Source organism: Eptesicus fuscus, chromosome 3, assembly GCF_027574615.1.
Source record: "Eptesicus fuscus isolate TK198812 chromosome 3, DD_ASM_mEF_20220401, whole genome shotgun sequence".
NCBI lineage: Eukaryota > Metazoa > Chordata > Mammalia > Chiroptera > Vespertilionidae > Eptesicus > Eptesicus fuscus.
In genome coordinates, this window is record NC_072475.1 from 8,630,438 (window position 1) to 8,648,280 (window position 17,843).

Consider the following 17,843-nt stretch of genomic DNA (forward strand, 5'->3'; position numbering starts at 1 on the left):
AAAACCCTGGACCCTGATCTCTGACAAGGTCCCTGGTAGACATCTCACAGGTGCTGTCATACTCCTTGCTGTGTGCATCCTGCATCAAATACTGGGACGGGCTCTAATCACTCACCTGGTGTCCCAGAATCCTCCCACAGGTCTTCCCTGTGCTGATCGTGCCTTGTATGCTTTCACTGTCCTGTATCATGGCTGTGAGTCCAGCAAGTCACCAAACCTGGGCTGGTCTTGGGCACCCCAACTCGAAATCACATCAGAGATCTGACATTAAAGGAGTGAAAGCCCCTCAACAGAAGGCAGAGTGAGCACTGTTGGGGGAGGAGGATCCGAGACCTGAGCCTGGAGCGCCTCAGAAGGTGGTCCAGGGCTCAGGGCGGGAAAGGAGGGTCAGGCCTGGTTCTAGGGAAGCCTGGGGACGAAAAAGAAAAGCCGACCCTGACAGTCACCAAACAGTACTGAGGTCAGCAAAGCTGGGACCTGGGCCCCTTTACTAATTTACACTAAGCAAGAAGCTTCAGAGGCACGTCCCACAGGGTCTGTGACTTCACGTCCCAATGAAAATCTGAATGTGCTCTTAGCTTCCTGCTGCTTCCTACTCACACGCCTGCTCTTTGCTGCCAGTCCAGTCAGAGGCTGGTCAACAGACTTCTCCTCTAGACAAGTTCACAGACTGATGCTGCCACAGACCCAGCTAGGAAACCCGAGAACTCCAGAAGGAAAGACACGGAGAATGGAACAAAGGGACTAAGAGAATGAACCCCTCCAAGGCTCACACAAGTACAGAATCAAGTGACCTCTGAACAATCCTGACATGGAGTCTTGGTGCCCATACATACTGCCCAAGGGAGGGCAGCTCTACTGAGGGGCTTCTGGCATATTCCACAGCGGGCAACTTGGTCATGGATCTCCATATCCTACATAATAAAAAGGTAATATGTAAATTACCATCACTCCGCTACGCCCACGATTGGGCCAGCAGGAGACACAGGGGGCGGGACTCAGGGTGGCTGGGGTGGTGATTGGGCCGGCAGGACGCTGAGCTCACGTTGCCAGCAGCGGCAGGAGCTCAGCGTCTGCGCCATGGCTGTGCTGCAGCACAGACGGGCCTCTGGGGCAGTGAGCCGGACGTTTGGAGGCCCCGGCTGAAGACTGATGAGGCGGCGCGGGTGGGCAGGCCGCGTGGGCGGGCGGCGCGGCTCCTGGGGGAGGAGTCTGGCGGCAGTTGGGCCGCAGGAGCGCGCGGCGGTGTCCGCAGAGGACACGGGTTTCCACAAAGGCAGAGGAGGCAGCGGCCCCAGCCTTCCTGGGCAGGAGGCGAAGGCAAGACCCCGGCCTGGGCTCCAGCCGCAGGAGGACCACGCCCCCGCCCCACCTCCCCAGGAGGACCACGCCCCCACCCGCCTCGCCATAGGGGCCCAGGGACTTCAGAGCTGCTGGCCACACCAGGTCCTGACCAGCGGACAGACAGCCTACACGTGCATGATTAAATCATGCACTGGGCCTCTAGTCATTATATAAAAACAAGAAGCCTGGTGCACAAAATTCATGCACGAGGGGGGGGGGGGGGGGTCCAGCCTGCACCCTCTCCAATCCAGGACCCTGCAGGGGATGTCTGACTGGGATTGGGCCTAAACCGGCAGTTGGACATCCCTCTCGCAATCCAGGACTGCTGGCTCCTAACCACTCACCTGTCTGCCTGCCTGCCTGATCGCCCCTAACCACTCTGCCTGCCTGCCTGATGCCCCTAACTGCCCTCCCCTGCCGGCCAGGTCACCCCTAACTGCCCTCCCCTGCTGGCCCAGTCGCCCCTAACTGCCCTCCCCTGCCGGCCTGGTTGCCCCTAACTGCTCTCCCCTGGCGACCCGGTCGCCCCTAACTGCCTCTGCCTCAGCACTCACCACCGTGGCCTTGTCCGGAAGGATGTCCAGTCTAATTATCATATTACCCTTTTATTAGTATAGATGCGACAAATAAAAATACACTGCAGAATGGGGAAAATATATAACTTTATTTTTAACCAGGGGATTCTCTTTCCATTTAATAAATACAAATTAATAAAAATACTTTGTTTTGCAAAGAGACAATCTCTCTTCGTTCTCCAGATTTCTTGGAAGCTCCCGTGGCCACCTGCTAATGTGGCTGCAATGCCCCCTCTCCAGCCATGTCCACAGATCACATCCCCACACACTTTCCCTCTCTGTGGAGAGAGAGGGCTCTGCCTCCTGCAAATGGGCCTACAAATACTGTTTAGGTGCAACACCTCTTTCCCTCCCCTTCCAAATACAAGTCCTTGTACTAAATTCCAAATCTTAAAAGATGCCCTTCTGAGGAGAGAATCTGGTTTCCAACGAAGCCCAATACAGAGCCCCCTTAGCCAGTATTTGTCAACCCAAGAAAGTATGTGTGAGGTGGCAGTAAAACCAACACCGCAACTGCCCACCAGACACATCATGAAAGGGGAGGAAGGGACAAAGTAAAGTAAGATCTATTCTATGTCTTGAAGGCCGTCCATTATTTTAAAAATAGAAATACCTATTTAAATGTAACCTGTTTGAAACAGGCTGAATGTGTGATTCTGCAAGCAACAGATCTGTTATTGCTCATAATGGACCCCAGCATCATGCTGCTGAGCCGCCCATACTGGAGAAGACTGACTGTAATCCACAAGTAAGTGATTTGTGCCCACTGGGGCCCGGGACCCCGCGTGCCACACTTCCACAAGTGAGCGCAGGTCAAGTTTGGAGATAAGGCACGCCTCTGCTCTGCGCTAACAAAAGATCCCTTCCAAGTTGCAAAAAATAATTTTGTCCCAATAAGTCCAAGTTCCTGTTGCAACCACAATGTGCAAAAACCTACAACTCCCTGGTTTTGAGACTGGAAAAGGTAATCGCCTATAGATTCAGAAGAAACTGTGACTAAAACTTTCAGTCCCATATTTTCCTGTATTAGTAACTGAGAAATGACTGTCATCTTTGATAAATGTGATCAAGAAAGATCGTCGGTCTGTGTGGTAGCAGTGAGCCTCCCCATGTGCCCACTGTTCAGTCATCCACATTTACAAAAGTATTTATTTCCTGAAAGTATTACTAAGTGTGACAGTTTGTAATACACAATAAATGAAAAAGATGTAACTAGATTATAAGAAAAACACCTGCTTGTAAAATACAACACATTGAAACAGCTGCGCACTGCTCGTGGGGCACACAGGAGCCAGAGGGACCACAGACACCCGGCCCTGCCCTTTGCCTTGGCTCCAGTCCTGAGGAGGCCAGCACATACCCCCTCAGCACTCAGGAGGGAAGGGAAGCCACTAACTGTTGGGTTTGCAGGCGCTTCAGCTGGGAGAGGTAGTGGTGACAGCTTTGACAACCTACCTGAACCACCTTGCTGGGAACACTCTAAAGCTGCATCCAACTGTCATTATCCTACGTGAATTGTAATTTCAGAAGAGAAGCCTGTTTGGGGTGGGAGGGGTGGAAAAGAAGACCAGAGCTGCAGTTCTACAAGCTTGCCTTTTTTGGTTCCAGCACAGAGTGTCACTGTCACTCAGTGTCCTGGAGGAGAAACACTGGAGACTGCCTGGTGGTGTATGTGCACACACACGGGCAAGGCCTTAGAGCCCCAGAGACTTCTGCACGATCTGCTTGGCGATCTTGTAAAACTGCTCTCGGTCATCCCGCCACATTTTGGAAGCATCCACATTAGCTCCACTTTCGTCGTTGGGCTCTGGAAGAGAAGGCAGAAGTGTCCACATGAAAGGGGCTCCTAAAGTAAGGTCTGAATTGACAAGATCTTCATTCCACTCCCAAGATGTGTCCCAGAAATAAGAGTGCTGACGACTGAAATGCTGGGGGAGGAGGCCTGTTCTTTAAGAAACAAACAACAGCCTCTCCCCTGAGAAGAGGTGTGAGGTCAGTGGAGAGACACATCTCGGGGCAGGATCCACTCTCATGACTCCTACCTTCTGAGCATCTTAAATGTGCCCACAGAAGTCATCTACCTCACTTAGCACATAGGACAACTGGCACGTGACCTGCGGAGTGCCCAGAGAGCGAGTCACAGACCACCCAACCGCCAGCTTATTCCTCCAGGGCTTGCTCTGTGCAGACACTTCTCTCAGAGCCCTTTTCAGTGCAGCTCCCCCTAGCAACTATCAGAGTACACGGCCAGGCAGAAGTGGCCCCACATGTACTTTCAGCCCATGTGGACACCTGGCCCTAGGCTAGAATAAGCAGGCACACAGAGAGGCAGCCGGGGCCTGTGGGAAGGGGACAGGCGAACCAGCAGTGACAGAGGTATAGGCAGTCACCACCATGTAGAACCCAAGAAGCGACCAGATCAGAGCAGAGAAGGCTGCCTAGAGGCCAGCAGGACAATGAGCACAGTTCTGAGCTCAGCATGGCCCCAGGCTGCTCCCTCCCACTCTAGCCCTCCTTCCCTAAGCTGCCACAGTGTCTGTGACTCTTCAACCAATAGCACTGTTTCCCTCCCTTCTTCCATTATTCAACAAACCCTTCCTCACCAGCTCCTGTGTGGGAGGCCTCATTCTGGACCCAGTGACCTGGGCCCTCTGAGAGATACCTTCTCATGGACCCACAAATGCCTCATTTCAAACTAAGTGCTACAAAGGGGAGAATAGGACAGCAGGAGGCAGGATGACTGGGAGTACACAGGCTTCTCAAAGAATGTGGCACTTAGGGGACCCCTATTTGAGCCAGACTGCAGCGAACAGCCAAGCATGGACAGAGCCAGCCCCCAATTCCTGCCCACAGCCTCAGCCCGAGGAAATTCCAGTGCCCCAAAGGCTTGCAGAGGCCCAAGGACCATGGTCTCCTAGAGCAGCACTGGGACAGACCACACAACTGAACGGGAGACAGCCTGGCCAGACTAAGCGCAGTGACGGTGCTGGAAAAGCAGCTCAGAGCAGGGGACTGGTATTCCAAGAGGAGTGTGTTAAAGAATACATTAAAACCTTTCAAAAAAGGAAAATAATTTAGAGCAAAAATGTTTACAATAGTAGAACTTATAGCTGACATCTGAAGATAGTCAAGTCACTGCATCTCTCTCGTCTGTGGCACAGTTGGTTGGGCATCGTCCCATGCACCAAGAGGTCACTGGTTCGATACTTGGTCAGGGCACATGCCCAGGCTGGGCTCGATCCCTGGTAAGGAGCGTGCAGGAGGCAGCTGATTGATGCTGCGTTCTCACATAGATATTTCTCTCTCTCTCTTCTCCTTTCATCTCTTCTCTAAAAATCAATAAACTATTCTTTAAAACAACAACTAACAAACAAAAAAACACATACACTGAAATTCCTGACTTCAGGTTCCTGGACTTCACTGAATCCCAAGCAGTCAGCTGAGGACCTCCAACAGCCCAAACCTAGTGGCTGCTCAGGCTGGCCTCCAGCTGGGACCTCCCACAGCACCGTCAACTTTCTCCTTCTGACATGCCTCCATTTCCTCCTAATTTTCCAGACCACTTCCCCCACTGTGAGGACCCCTCTCCTTCTATGTGCCCTTTGCTCCATTATCCCCTTTGTCCTACCCGTTACCAAAAGATGATCCCATATCCTCACTTCCACGACCCACCCTCAGATGAATGGCTTCTGGACAAGCACTGGAGGGTGGACACTCATACCCCAAACTGTTCCCTTCCACAAATTATGCTCCCTCTAGATTCCTGTCCCCAAAGACAGCACCCCATTGCCCAGGCACTCGGGTCAGAAACACAGGAGGGATTACGCTTGGAACAGTGCATACAAATAACATAAAATGAAAAAGCAGAAAAGCATATATATAAACTCATCAAAAACAATAAAGCTGAATTATGAAGACGAGGATGAAATGAGGGAGAAGGCACAGCCACTGAGCTATCTGGCTTCCCCTACTAGCAGTGAGCCACAGTGGCCAAGGCTTTCCTCACCTGCCAGCATGCTCACCACCGACAGGAGGATCTTCTCCACGCTCTGCACGGGGCTCCACCTCTCGGCACTGCTCTCATAGCCCATGGGGTCGTCGCCCGGAGCATGGAGGATGGAAATGCAGACTCTGCCATCAGGGTAGACTGCAGGGGCCAGAACACACCAGGTGAACGATAACCGGACCAGTGACCCAGCATGTGGTCAGGCCCCAAAGAGGCAGGGAGCAGGAGGTGCAGACAGAGAGCAGGCTGTCTGCACAGCTGGAACACAACCTGAGTCCCCAAGTGTCAAGTTCCCATCCACACGCTCCCATCCACATGGTCCTGGTAGGCCTATAGGGGCCCCTCGGGTCACTGCTCACCCCCTGAAGGGGCCCTAGGCTGGTCTGTCCAGTCCTAGTCATTATGGGACAATTCCACCATCATATGGTTGTTTTTTTAAAAAATATTATATCCAAAAGGAGTAAATGAAAGGTTATCTGGCAATCAAATATTTCACCAAAATATCCTATCTAATAAAAGGATAATATGCAAATTAACCATCACTTCATCACAAAGATGGCGGCGCCCATAGCCACAAGATGGCGGAGCCCAGTCCTCTCAGCCCTGCCAGAGTCCCCCAGTCCCAGGGGGCGGCCGCTGAGAGCTGGCAGTGTGAGCGGCCTGGCGGAATGCTTGTTTCATCGTCACCCTGGTGACGAGGCAAGCGTTCTGTGCCCAGCCGTGGATGGGCCTCTGCGCCGCGGAGAGCCTCTGGACAGCGGGCACGGAGCGGCCAGGCCCCGCAGAGAGCTACTGGCACACGGATTGGTGCGCAGGGCTACTAGTCTCACATAATCAGGATTGTTCACAATAATTCTACCATTAAATCCCTGAAAAATGTTCACATGGCTAGGACAAAGACAACTGAAATTATTTCAATATTTTAAAAAAGGCACCGGATTTCTCTTGGTAACTTATACTTTTATCTACATTAAACTGTCCTTCTAAACTGAAACCACAATGTTGTCAATAACACCATGATTAACTTGCTAAAGTTCAGAACATAAAAAATGTTTTCAGTGGTCTATTTCACTCACTGACACTACCTTTCATGTAGTCACTCTGGGCCCCTCCTGGAACCACCAAAACAACTTCCAAGAGTACTCACTGTTGGGATGAAACATCTCACACGTGAATCTCATCTTTGGGGGACTCAATGGGTAATCAAGAGGGAAACTCAGGATGGCAGGAAAAACACCAAACTCAAAGCAAGTGTCTTCTGGGCCCCTGGAAGATATAAAATACACAGAACTTGAAGGTAATTTTTTCAATGTCTACTACACTTTAGAAATGAGTTCAAGACATTTTTGCTTAATTGCACATGAAAGGATTATCTAAATACTAATGATGAATTGGTTCTTTTTCTGAATGGAAAATCCTGTCTCATTGTTGCGTTCCAACCTGGTTTAAATCTTAGGTACAAGCACAAAGACGAAGTTACAGGTAGTTTTTACACCAACAGAGGTAACAGTGGGGCCGCAGAACCTCTATCATCAGAGGATTAGAGAAAACAACTAAGGCCAGCACTGAAAGACCCTGAGGACTGTGCTTTCCTGTATATGTGATACAATTACATTTTAGGAGAAAGATAAAAATTATGGCACATGTTAGAGCAAGATTCTATTGTAGTAAATAAATGAGGGGTTGAGAGTTGTTTTCCAAAGGCTATTTTTAATTTTTAAATGAGCCTCAGAAGTAGTTTTTCTAACCTTCCAGAAACAGGTAAAGAGCATACGTGTGGTCCCTGCCAGGTTCCCTATAGAAGGCCAGGTATGCACACGTGCAGCAGTGTTGCAAGCAAGCCCTGACCTGCAGGCCTAAGCTCGGGGCCACACCCTGCACTTACACGGTCACCTAAGCACTCAATGTCACCAGGCACGTGCATGCCTGTTTGCTTGGGTTTACCAACTCCTCAGGTGGAAAGGAGCAGAAACAGACTAAACCACTTCAGAAGTGCTATCACATTTTAAAACTCTACGCGTATAAATGAACACTCTCTTGGTCAATATACAATATCATGGCCGTCAGGAGAGGAGAAGTGAGAGCCACCAGCTTGAAACTTAAAAGAGATGAACTCCTCCACCCCATACAAATGTCGTTTATAAAATCTGCATTAGAGTAGCTTTAACAGATTTCAGACCATTTTTCCTATGTAAATTTTTATAGAAAACAGAATTGCTAAACAACTAAACACTACGACAGCAGCAACCACTTTGGGTATGACCCATTAACGCAGTAAGAAAAGAAATTCCACTCTATTCCTGTGAACCGAGAGGAGGTCTCTTTAGCAACACCTGTCTCTCTCTAAGCAATGAGCCTAGCATGTTAATTCTACAGCAGAGTGAGTGCCATCACAAGGACAAAAGCCTTGGCCACTGCAGAAGCAGTTCAACACAAGAGACCAGCTGCCTCTCAAAATAAATAAATACAAGATATAGCACAGGAAAAAAATTAAAATATATTTATTCTAAAACAATCTACATACATTTTAAAATTGTCTTTTTAAAGTATAAATTTATTTTAAATCTTGATAAAATTATTTTTTTTCAGTGAAATTTTAAAAATTTATGTAGATTTGCAAATATTAGAAACAACACTGATCTCTACAATTAAAGGAAACAGACAAAAAATTCAAAAAGAACAGAACTTTAGCCCTGGCTGGTGTGGCTCAGTTGGGTGAGCACTGTCCCAGTTGCCAGTTCAATTTCAGGTTGGGGCACATGTATGGGTTGAGGATTCAGTCCCAGATCACGGTGTGAGCGGGAGGGATCAATGTTTCTCTCTCACATAGATGTTTCTCTTTCTCCCCCCCTCTCCTTTCCTTTCTCTAAGATCAATTTTAAAACATATTGGAAGGAAGGAAGGAAGGAAGGAAGGAAGGAAGGAAGGAAGGGAGGAAGGAAGGAAGGAAGGAAGGAAGGAAGGAAGGAAGGGAGGGAGGGAGGGAGGGAGGGAGGGAGGGAGGGAGGCTGAAGAAAAGAGCTTTATTTTCATTTGGTGCCAACACTAAGGGCTTTCAATGACACCACCATAGTGGAGGCCAGGACCAAGTCACCAGCCTGGAGGCTGGGCTGCGGTAAAATGCTCAAAACAGGAACAATGCAAGAAGTGTTCAGTGGAGCTAAATATTTTCTTTTTATTTATATATGTATTTTTACTAATAAATCTTTATTGTTCAGATTACAGTAGTTCCTCTTTTTTCCCCCCCATAGATCCCCTCCACCTGGTTCCCACCCCACCCTCTGCCCTTACCCCTCCCCTCCGTCCTCATCCATAGGCGTACGATTTTTGTCCAGTCTCTTCCCACACCCCCCACTCCCCTTTACCTCTCGAGAATTGTCAGTCCACTCCCTTTCTATGCCCCTGATCCTATTATATTCACCAGTTTATTCTGTTCATCAGACTTTTTATTCACTTTTTAGATTCACTTGTTGAAAGATATGTATTTGTTGTTACTTTGTTGTTCATAATTTTTGTCTTTACCTTTTTCTTCTTCTTCCTCTTCTTAAAGAACATCCTTCAGCATTTCATATAATACTGGTTTTCAATTTAAGAGGCTAATCTTGATTCTGAAAACTGTGTCCTTGCTACTTTAGGGGAAGCCACAGTGAATAGGTACTTTGTTTTGGAGGGTGTCACTGCATAACAGCGCCCAGAGCCTTGGCCTGAAACCAGGACAGGAAAGCCACAAGGAGAGGCAGGAATGGGGTGGGCTCCTGGAAGAGAGGTGGCCCAGCAAAGCTGCAGGGGAAGGCGTCCAGCCTGGGACGGGGCTGCAGGCCACCACCACCAGGAGCTGTGCTCTCCCTGGAAGCCTTGCTTTCTGCACACAGGGTCAGCACAGACCGCACACGCGAGATTTCCAATCGGCCCACGCCTCTTTTCCAGAAGACCTCACAGCAGATAGAAGTGCCCCTCTGTCCTTACTCCTTATGTCCTTCTGATAAAAGCTGTCAGGAAGTGCTGCTTTCGCTTAAGCAAAGCTGGGATAGCCAAGGATGAAATGACTTGGTCAAGGTCTTAAATCAGTTCAGTCCCGGAGTTAACAGTAGAACAGTTCAAACTGCTAACTCAGAGGCTGGGCAAACAGAGATATTATCTTTAAAAGCAACAGTGTTACTATGTCAGGAATGTGTGCCAGTGCTTCAATCTTTCTGGCACCTCTTTAGTAGAGGAAAAAAATGTCTGGGTAATGTTTTTGGAATGAGCCAAATGGTACTTGCTCAATACTCTGATAACAGTTCTTTGTTTCTCATAATAGAGCTTTCTTTAAAATAAAAAATCCACTGGATCGTCTGCAGCCTCAGAAACACGATCAAACATTTCCTAAAGTGTTCCCACATCTTAAATATCAAAGTGATTTTCAAATGCTCTGGTTCGCTACTGGTTTAAAACCAGGGTTCCTTTCTCTTCCAGAGGTCCTGGTGCCGGGGACAAGCCTACAGCTGGGCCCATGTGGGCAGTGGCATGCCAGCTGACTGATGGAAAACACTAGCGAGTAAATTCCTGAAGCAAGACAGAGAGACATAATTAGTATTATTTTTGGACAAGTTTTAGTGCCATACTCCAGGCAATAAAGAAGTGATAGCCTCCCTTCTTCACTAAATGCCTCATCTGAAAATCTTCAGGGGAAAAAATGTACAAGGAAGCAAAACATTTTATTTATCTGAGGCAACTATACATTCTTCAAAGCCTGAAAATTATTTTTTATCTTATTAATTAAAATAATGGCCTAAATTATTTCAGAGCTCTGAGATAGGTACTTATTTATTTGTTGAGACGAGTATTAAAGCAAAATACCCACGCTGCACTCTATAAAGGAAATTGTTCCAAATCGCTCCACTCTGACAACTAGCTCAGGTGAGTCAGATGCTGAGGAGCAAATACTGAGAGCAACATGGAGGTCTAACCCTGACCACTGTTCATAGTGTCTGCTCTGCCTGAGGGACAGCTGCCTGCTGCTTCCTCCTGGAGTCCTGGCACCCCAATTCTGCACCATCCATAACAACCGATCACCTGTGCAGCTAGGCGTGCCTGGTGTGAGCCACCTGCCCTTGGGCATGTCCTAGCATCACAGCCCACATGGCTCTCCAGCTGGGGCAGGTGGTGAAGAAGCTGTTTTTGCTGTTCCCTTTTTCAGGTTTGTCACAGCGCACGAACAAAATGTCTCATACGTGTGACAAGGGTTTAAATAATAAAGATTGTAAACCCATTCATTAGTACTTAAACTTGAACTGGATTACTAAGGACGGTTATGCCCCAAAGACATAACCGCCTGAAGCATAAAAAAGAAAGGCACACTGCTTCATAACACCTTCCACTTCCAGGCGGGTCCCCATGAGGGGCACTGGCAGTACAACCCAGTCCACACATTTAGTCCTCAAGAAAAGCAGATAAATTCCACAATAAGATCCCACTTCACACCAGACAACACCAAGTGTGCGTGCGGGGAGAGTGGAGAAATGAAAACCCTCACCTGCGGCTGGTAGGAATATAAAATGATGAGTGAGCTACTGTGGAAAACAGTTTGACTGTTTCTTAAACTGTTAAACACAGATTTACTCTGTCCTCCAGCAACTCCACTCCTGCGTATCCAACCAAAAGAAACAGAAAAGCATGTCCACACACACCGTTCACAGCAGCACTATAGCCCAAACGGGGCGACACCGAAGTGTCCATCAGCTGATGAGCGGACACCTCAGATGGGGACCATCACACAGCGGAACACGACTCAGCAACAAAAAGGGAGGAACCACTGACACTCTGTGACACAGAGGAATGCAATCTACGCAGTACACTGAGTACCAGAAGCCAGACACAAAAGACAAGGTATTTTATGATTCCATTTGCAGTAAAAGTCCAGAAAAGGCAAATCTATTAAGGCAGAGAGTAGAGCAGAGCTGCCTGCAGCTGAGATGGGGATGGGAACTGACTGCAAATGGGAAATGTTCTAAAGCTGGACTGTGATGATGACTAAAAAACTCTGACTTATACACAGTGCACATCCTGGGCACTGTGGGGGGTTTAGCAGGGTCCCACTAGATGCCAGTAGTGGAGCTGCCCATACAAGACCACTATGGTATATAACTTACATCTCAACAAAGCTGCAAAAAATTTTCCACTGGGGGGGCAACAGCTCAGCCACACCAGGATTTCTCGACCTCAGCACTGCTGCATCTTGGGCCAGACAGCCCCTGCTGTGTGCGAGGCCATCCTGGGCACTGTGGGGTGTTCAGCAGGGTCCCACTAGATGCCAGTAGTGGAGCTCCCCTTACCCCTCAGTTGTGACAACCAAAAATGTCTCCAGACATTGCCAAATGTCCCATGGGAGTTGGGGGGGGAGGGGGGGCGGAACCAACCCCAGTTGACAACACTGGTCTAGACCTGCTGTTACATAATTTGCTTCTTCCTCTCCATAGCCACTGTGGACACATCTCTAGGCCAGTATGTGGATTCTGCCTGAGCCTCTCCCGAGCCACATGGCATTCCACTGTATGGATGATCTGTAAATTATATTGAACAACGACGTGTCCATATTACTGCAACCCAGATACATGCCCTTGACTGGGAATTGAAATTGCGTCCTTCTGGTGTTTAGGCCAACACTCTAACCATTGAGCCATGCCAGCCAGCGCTCATACTGAGATCTTGATAGCACTTCTATTGAAGAAATTCTTGGGGTTGGGACTGTTCAGTCAGAGAACATACAATACAAATTATAAGCATCTATCTTAATGTCTCAGGTCTGTTTTAGTAGCACAACACCCATGAGAGAAGCTCTATGATAGCCTAATGTAAGGGTGGCTACTGTGACCATGATGTTCACACCTAATGTAAGTCAAGCCCAGTCCTAGGAGAAGCAACAGCCTGGGAATCCTTGCATCCATGGTCGTAACCCAGCTTGGACCCAAATGTGCCACAGTAGCATGGGGGTAGTCAGCAAAGGATCCCCAACCATTCAGGAAGAGGAAGTCCTTGTCATTTTATCACAACCGACAGATCCCCCTGGTCTGGAGAGGGGACAGCAGCTAGGCCATGGACCAGGCAGGGAGGTCACCACTGCCAACTGCTTCAAGAATGCTGGGGAAGGACAGAAACAACGTGGCAAAATTCCTAGGAACTTCATGCTTTTTCCAGCCATTGAGGATATAACACATGTCCTGTACCCCATACTACAGGGCTCCAAAGAAAGACTATGTCCAACCTCCACAGTTAAGGACCTCAGACAGCTCCCCACACCCACAGCCAGGGGCAAAGAGGTCCTGCAGCCAGACCCTGGAACATGAAGCCACTAGTTCATGGATGCTGAAGCCCTGGCCAAGTGGCTCAGCTGGTTGGAGCGTCGTCCCATATACCAAAAAGGTTGTGGGTTTGATCCCTGGTCAGGGCACATATCTAGGTTGCGGGTTGGGGTGCATATGGGAGGCAACCAATAGATCTCCCTTCTCTCTCTCAAAAAAAAAATAAAAAATTAATAAAAAACATTAAAGAAAGAAAGAAAAGGGTGCTGAACCTCTTTGTTTTGATCCAGGTAAGTGAAGGTAAGAGAGGCAGAGTGACTGGCCCAAGACCATAAAGCCATGGCAGCCATGTACCCTGCTGGCAAACCTCCCTCCGTCTGTTAGGAAGCCCCTGCCCTTCTTACTGAGTATAGGTTCCAACTCTAACATAAGCTCTGCAGAAAGTCACCGGAGTTATTTTCCCCTACTGACCGGACAACAGGCAGCAGTGATCTTATTTAATTATTCCTTGTTCATTAATTTGTTGTGCTCCCACCCCAGTCCCCCAGACTTGTTCTTTCAGGATGGAGGTTCAGGGTCACTCCTACTATGTCTGTGTCTGTGAAGAAGTACCCTAATAACAGGCTCTCAGTGTTGTGTGTCTGGGACATGTGAAAAGATGTTTTCTTCCCGGCACATCTGAGATGGAGGCTCTGAAGGTAAGCTGCAAACTCTGGAAAATGAGACAAGCATGACTTTTACAAACACTAGGGTATGGGAGAAACTCTAGAAACAGTCAAAGAATAAAAAGAAAGAAAAGAAAACCTATCACTGAGGAGAGAAACTCAGCCAGCTGTCTGCCAAGACAGGAGGGTGAGCTGAATCAATGGGAGGACAGTTAATTCCTTAATAGATGTTTTAAGCACACTGGTGAACGGCCTCTTGTTTGTGAAAGGATCTGGAACAGGACCAAAACCCACATACTCACAAGATCCTGAAGCAGGGGAATTCCACATTAAAGCAAAAGCCTTATTCAAACACAGAAGTGCTCTACCTAAAAAATAGTTCTAATTACTTTTTAAGACAGGTTTTCATAATATTGATTTAATTTTATACTGTTTATCTAAAATTAGTAATAGTTACCCTAACAGATTTTAAACAATAAACACTATTAAAAAGCCATAGTGAGAGGCTCATGTGTCCCTTTAAGGGCATCTAAATAGTCTCCTGGGCTGCGCATAGTCACTACCTCCCAGACACAAAAGGCCTATCAGGTGCCCACAGACCTCTGCACTGAGAGGGACTTCCAAAATTCTGTCCCTACAACCAGGCCTGCTGCCTGGTGTATGTGTATGTGTCCGTGTTAACACAAAGGAATGAATGTGATACAGTAGATGAGAAAAGCAGGTTAAAGAACAAGTTCCTACAGTGTGATATCTTGTTTCTTTAAAATACAAACAGCTACGCTAACATGAGTACAGTATTCCATTGGATGTAGGTCATCGCTGACCTGGAGCCCATGCTGTGGGATGAAAGACACAATGCAGTTACAAATACACACTGCAAAGACACGCTTATGCCAGAAACACTGGAACACAGGAAAACTATGGGTATCATGGACCCAAGCAATGAAGATATTACAAATGATCAGGAAACATTAGCACGCTATACTGTCTCTGGATAGTGTTTACTCATTTTTGCTTATCAAAAAACTTATCTTCACATCAATTTTCACATATTAATCTAACCTCACAGATAACAGCAGCAACTTGTTTCTCAACCTAACACGTAAAAATTAGGAACTAATGTCATACAAGCACCAGGAAAATTCAGAAAGTCTGATTACATTTAAAATTACATCCTGAAATCAGAGTTCACATTTGCTGCAGCAGCTTCAAGCTTCTCCCAGTCCCTTCCCATTAGGGCACTGCATCCAACGGGAAAACTTCCTAGCTAGGTGAAGACCTCATCTCATGAGAAAACCGAGGACTGATTATAAATCTCAACTACCTAAATGTTATCGGGCCACATTTTCTTGAAATACACTAAGTCTAAGAATAGCCCAAAAATTGTACATCTAAGGTATAAAGAAGGCAAACAAAGAGCCTGGATCATAGAGCCATAGAAGACCCTAGAAGCAGAGGTCTATTTGTTGCTCTTTAAGCAATATCACTGTACATGAAACCCAGTTACAGTCTTTCTAGACTGGGTAGGAACCGGAACCGCACAGGTCATCTCAGAAGAACTGAGCATGTCTCCCAGTCAGGGACGATGGAAGGCCAGACAAGGCACTCAGAAGGAGAGGCCAAGGGGAAGCCAGTCCTGGTGCGCAGGCGGGGTGGCCACCCCCACACGAAGGAGCCTTTTCAACCTCAGAGCCTTGGCTCTCAGAAGTACTTGCTGTTTGAAGCTAATTCAGCACAACACAGACCATTCAACGTTTATTTTAAAACTCTACAAATATATAATGCTTACTAAACCTTTTACTGGTGGTGCTAAGGAAACACTTTCATTTCTTATGGATAAATGTTTGTGCTGTTTTCCACCTTCAGATTATCAGACTAGAGAAGAGCTAAATTTCAGACACACTTAGCCTTTTTTCTGATCACCACTTCTTAGCACAGTTGCACTGCCAAACATGATGTGCAGGTCTAATTTCCAGTAAAGTCTTAAAGACTAACAACACATAGGATTAACTTACATGATCAATGCCTCCCATTCAAAAAAATTCTCTTCATTCATGGGACCTGCAGAAAAAGAAAAATAGCCACATTGTCACTTTGAAGGCAGCTTTGGCTATTAAAAGTAAATTAGAAAAAGGTTAACTTTAGTGCCTCACCTGCCACAATTCCTTCCGGAGGATTCAGTGTTAATTCTATAAAATTAAAAAGTAAAACCATTATGAAACAGAACGAATATTATTGTTGGCATTTTAACAAAACAACTGTAAAACTATACAAACTATAAATTATATAGTATAATATTAGCAGATCAAAATTCTTTGTACAAAGTGAATGACTGCTCCAGTTACATTTCTGATAAAGACTATAGTGAATAATCCTTTATTCCAGAAAAAAAGCAGAATTTTAGAGTTAGAAACCCTTTCATTCTACAGATGAAGAAATAAACAAAAGGAGTTAACTGTCTTTCCAAAATACTCCAGTTGGAAACACAGGATATTATTTTCCAACTAAAAAGTACCTCCACCTCCTGTCACTCTAAGACAAACTAGAGGTGTGAGGAGAACTGAGGCTTCAAAAGCTTGACTCAGAATCAAGCACATCAAGCACTGCACAGACGAGCTGCCAGCCTCTAACATCACTGCACAATCTATGAGCCCCACAGGTGTAATATTCCACAGAGCATCAGACTTCAGCACTGACAGCAGAAACACCAAGAAATAAGTCAACAGCAGCACTGCTCAGCAACTTAGGATTATTATGTAGTTGTTGAAAACGGTGAGGCCCAGCTCTGCGACTTAGAAGCTGCCACTAAGAAATGTCATTTTAACTCCTAGCCTCCTAGTTTTTATGAGAGACTCCCAGGGAACAAATCCAGAAATATGAGGAGAAGAAGATGAAAAATCATGGGCAATAAGGGTGGCAAACAGGAGTAAGGAAGTAGGCCAAAATGCATGCTCCATTTGGGCTGAGGAAATCACTAAAACAGTAAGAAACATGCAAACAGAAGATCTATAAAACCAAACGTTTGGTTTTTTTAAAAATATATTTTTATTGATTACAGAGAGGAAGGAGAGTGAGAGAGAGAGAAATATCAATGATGAGAGAAAATCATTGATCGGCTGCCTCCTACACACCCCACACCAGGGCTAGAGCCCACAACCCGGGAATGTGCCCTGACTAGGAATTGAACTGTGACCTTCTGGTTCATTGGTTGACGCTCAACCACTGAGCCACGCCTGCCTGGCCAAACATTGGTTTTTAAAGAGACATAAAATTAACAAATCCCTGCTAAATAAACAGGCCTAAGGACTGGAAAAGAAAAAATAATGTGTCATTAGTCACAGATGCTGTGCCAATATAAAGTCCAAAGGAACCTAAGGAAAAATTACTAGAAAAAGTAAGTTTGCCAATACTGCTGAATGTGTGTGTATGTGTGTGTGTGTGTGTGTGTGTGTGTGTATGTGTGTATGTGTGTGTGTGTGTGTGTGTGTGTATATATATATATATATATATATATATATATATATATAATATAAAGGAAGCGGGGGGGGGGAGAGAGAGGGAGAGAAACATCAATGTGAGAGAGACACATCGATTAGTTGCTTTCTGCATGTGCCCCCACCGGGCCAGGGTTCAAGCCTGCTACCAAGATACATGCCCTTGACCAGAATCGAACCCGGGACCCTTCAGTCCTCAGACTGACAGACACTCCAACCACTAAGCCAAACTGGCTGGGGCTAAAAATAATTTTTAAAAAGATGTGCAAGATCTTTAATAGATGAAAAGAACTTATTAAAGAAGAGTATCATACTCGTGGATAAAAAAACCCTCATTATTATATAGTTACCAACCCTTCGCAAAATGAATCTATTAGTTCAATGCAACCTCAGCCAAAATCCCAACATGTTTTCTTGTTTGAATTTGACAAGACTATTCTAAAGATACATGAAAATGCAAACGACCAAGAATAGCCAAG

At 46.5% G+C, this 17,843-nt stretch overlaps 1 protein-coding gene across 3 annotated transcripts in view; it reads right to left on the bottom strand.

The window, feature by feature from the left end:
- Positions 1–1,989: 1,989 nt before the first annotated feature.
- Positions 1,990–17,843, bottom strand: part of UBE2G2 (ubiquitin conjugating enzyme E2 G2) — a 32,735-nt gene continuing 16,881 nt past the window's right edge. For 2 of the 3 annotated variants that reach the window (XM_054713617.1, XM_008145656.3), the window contains exons 2-6: positions 16,024–16,059; positions 15,886–15,931; positions 7,073–7,191; positions 5,926–6,066; positions 1,990–3,726 (exon numbers count right to left, since the gene is read on the bottom strand). In XM_054713617.1, coding sequence (XP_054569592.1) covers positions 3,614–3,726; positions 5,926–6,066; positions 7,073–7,191; positions 15,886–15,926 — 414 coding nt within the window. In that variant the 5' untranslated portion in view covers positions 15,927–15,931; positions 16,024–16,059 and the 3' untranslated portion in view covers positions 1,990–3,613. Of the gene's footprint in view, positions 3,727–5,925; positions 6,067–7,072; positions 7,192–14,172; positions 14,239–15,885; positions 15,932–16,023; positions 16,060–17,843 lie in introns of those variants that run through there. The other variant, XM_054713616.1, reaches the window with a different exon arrangement.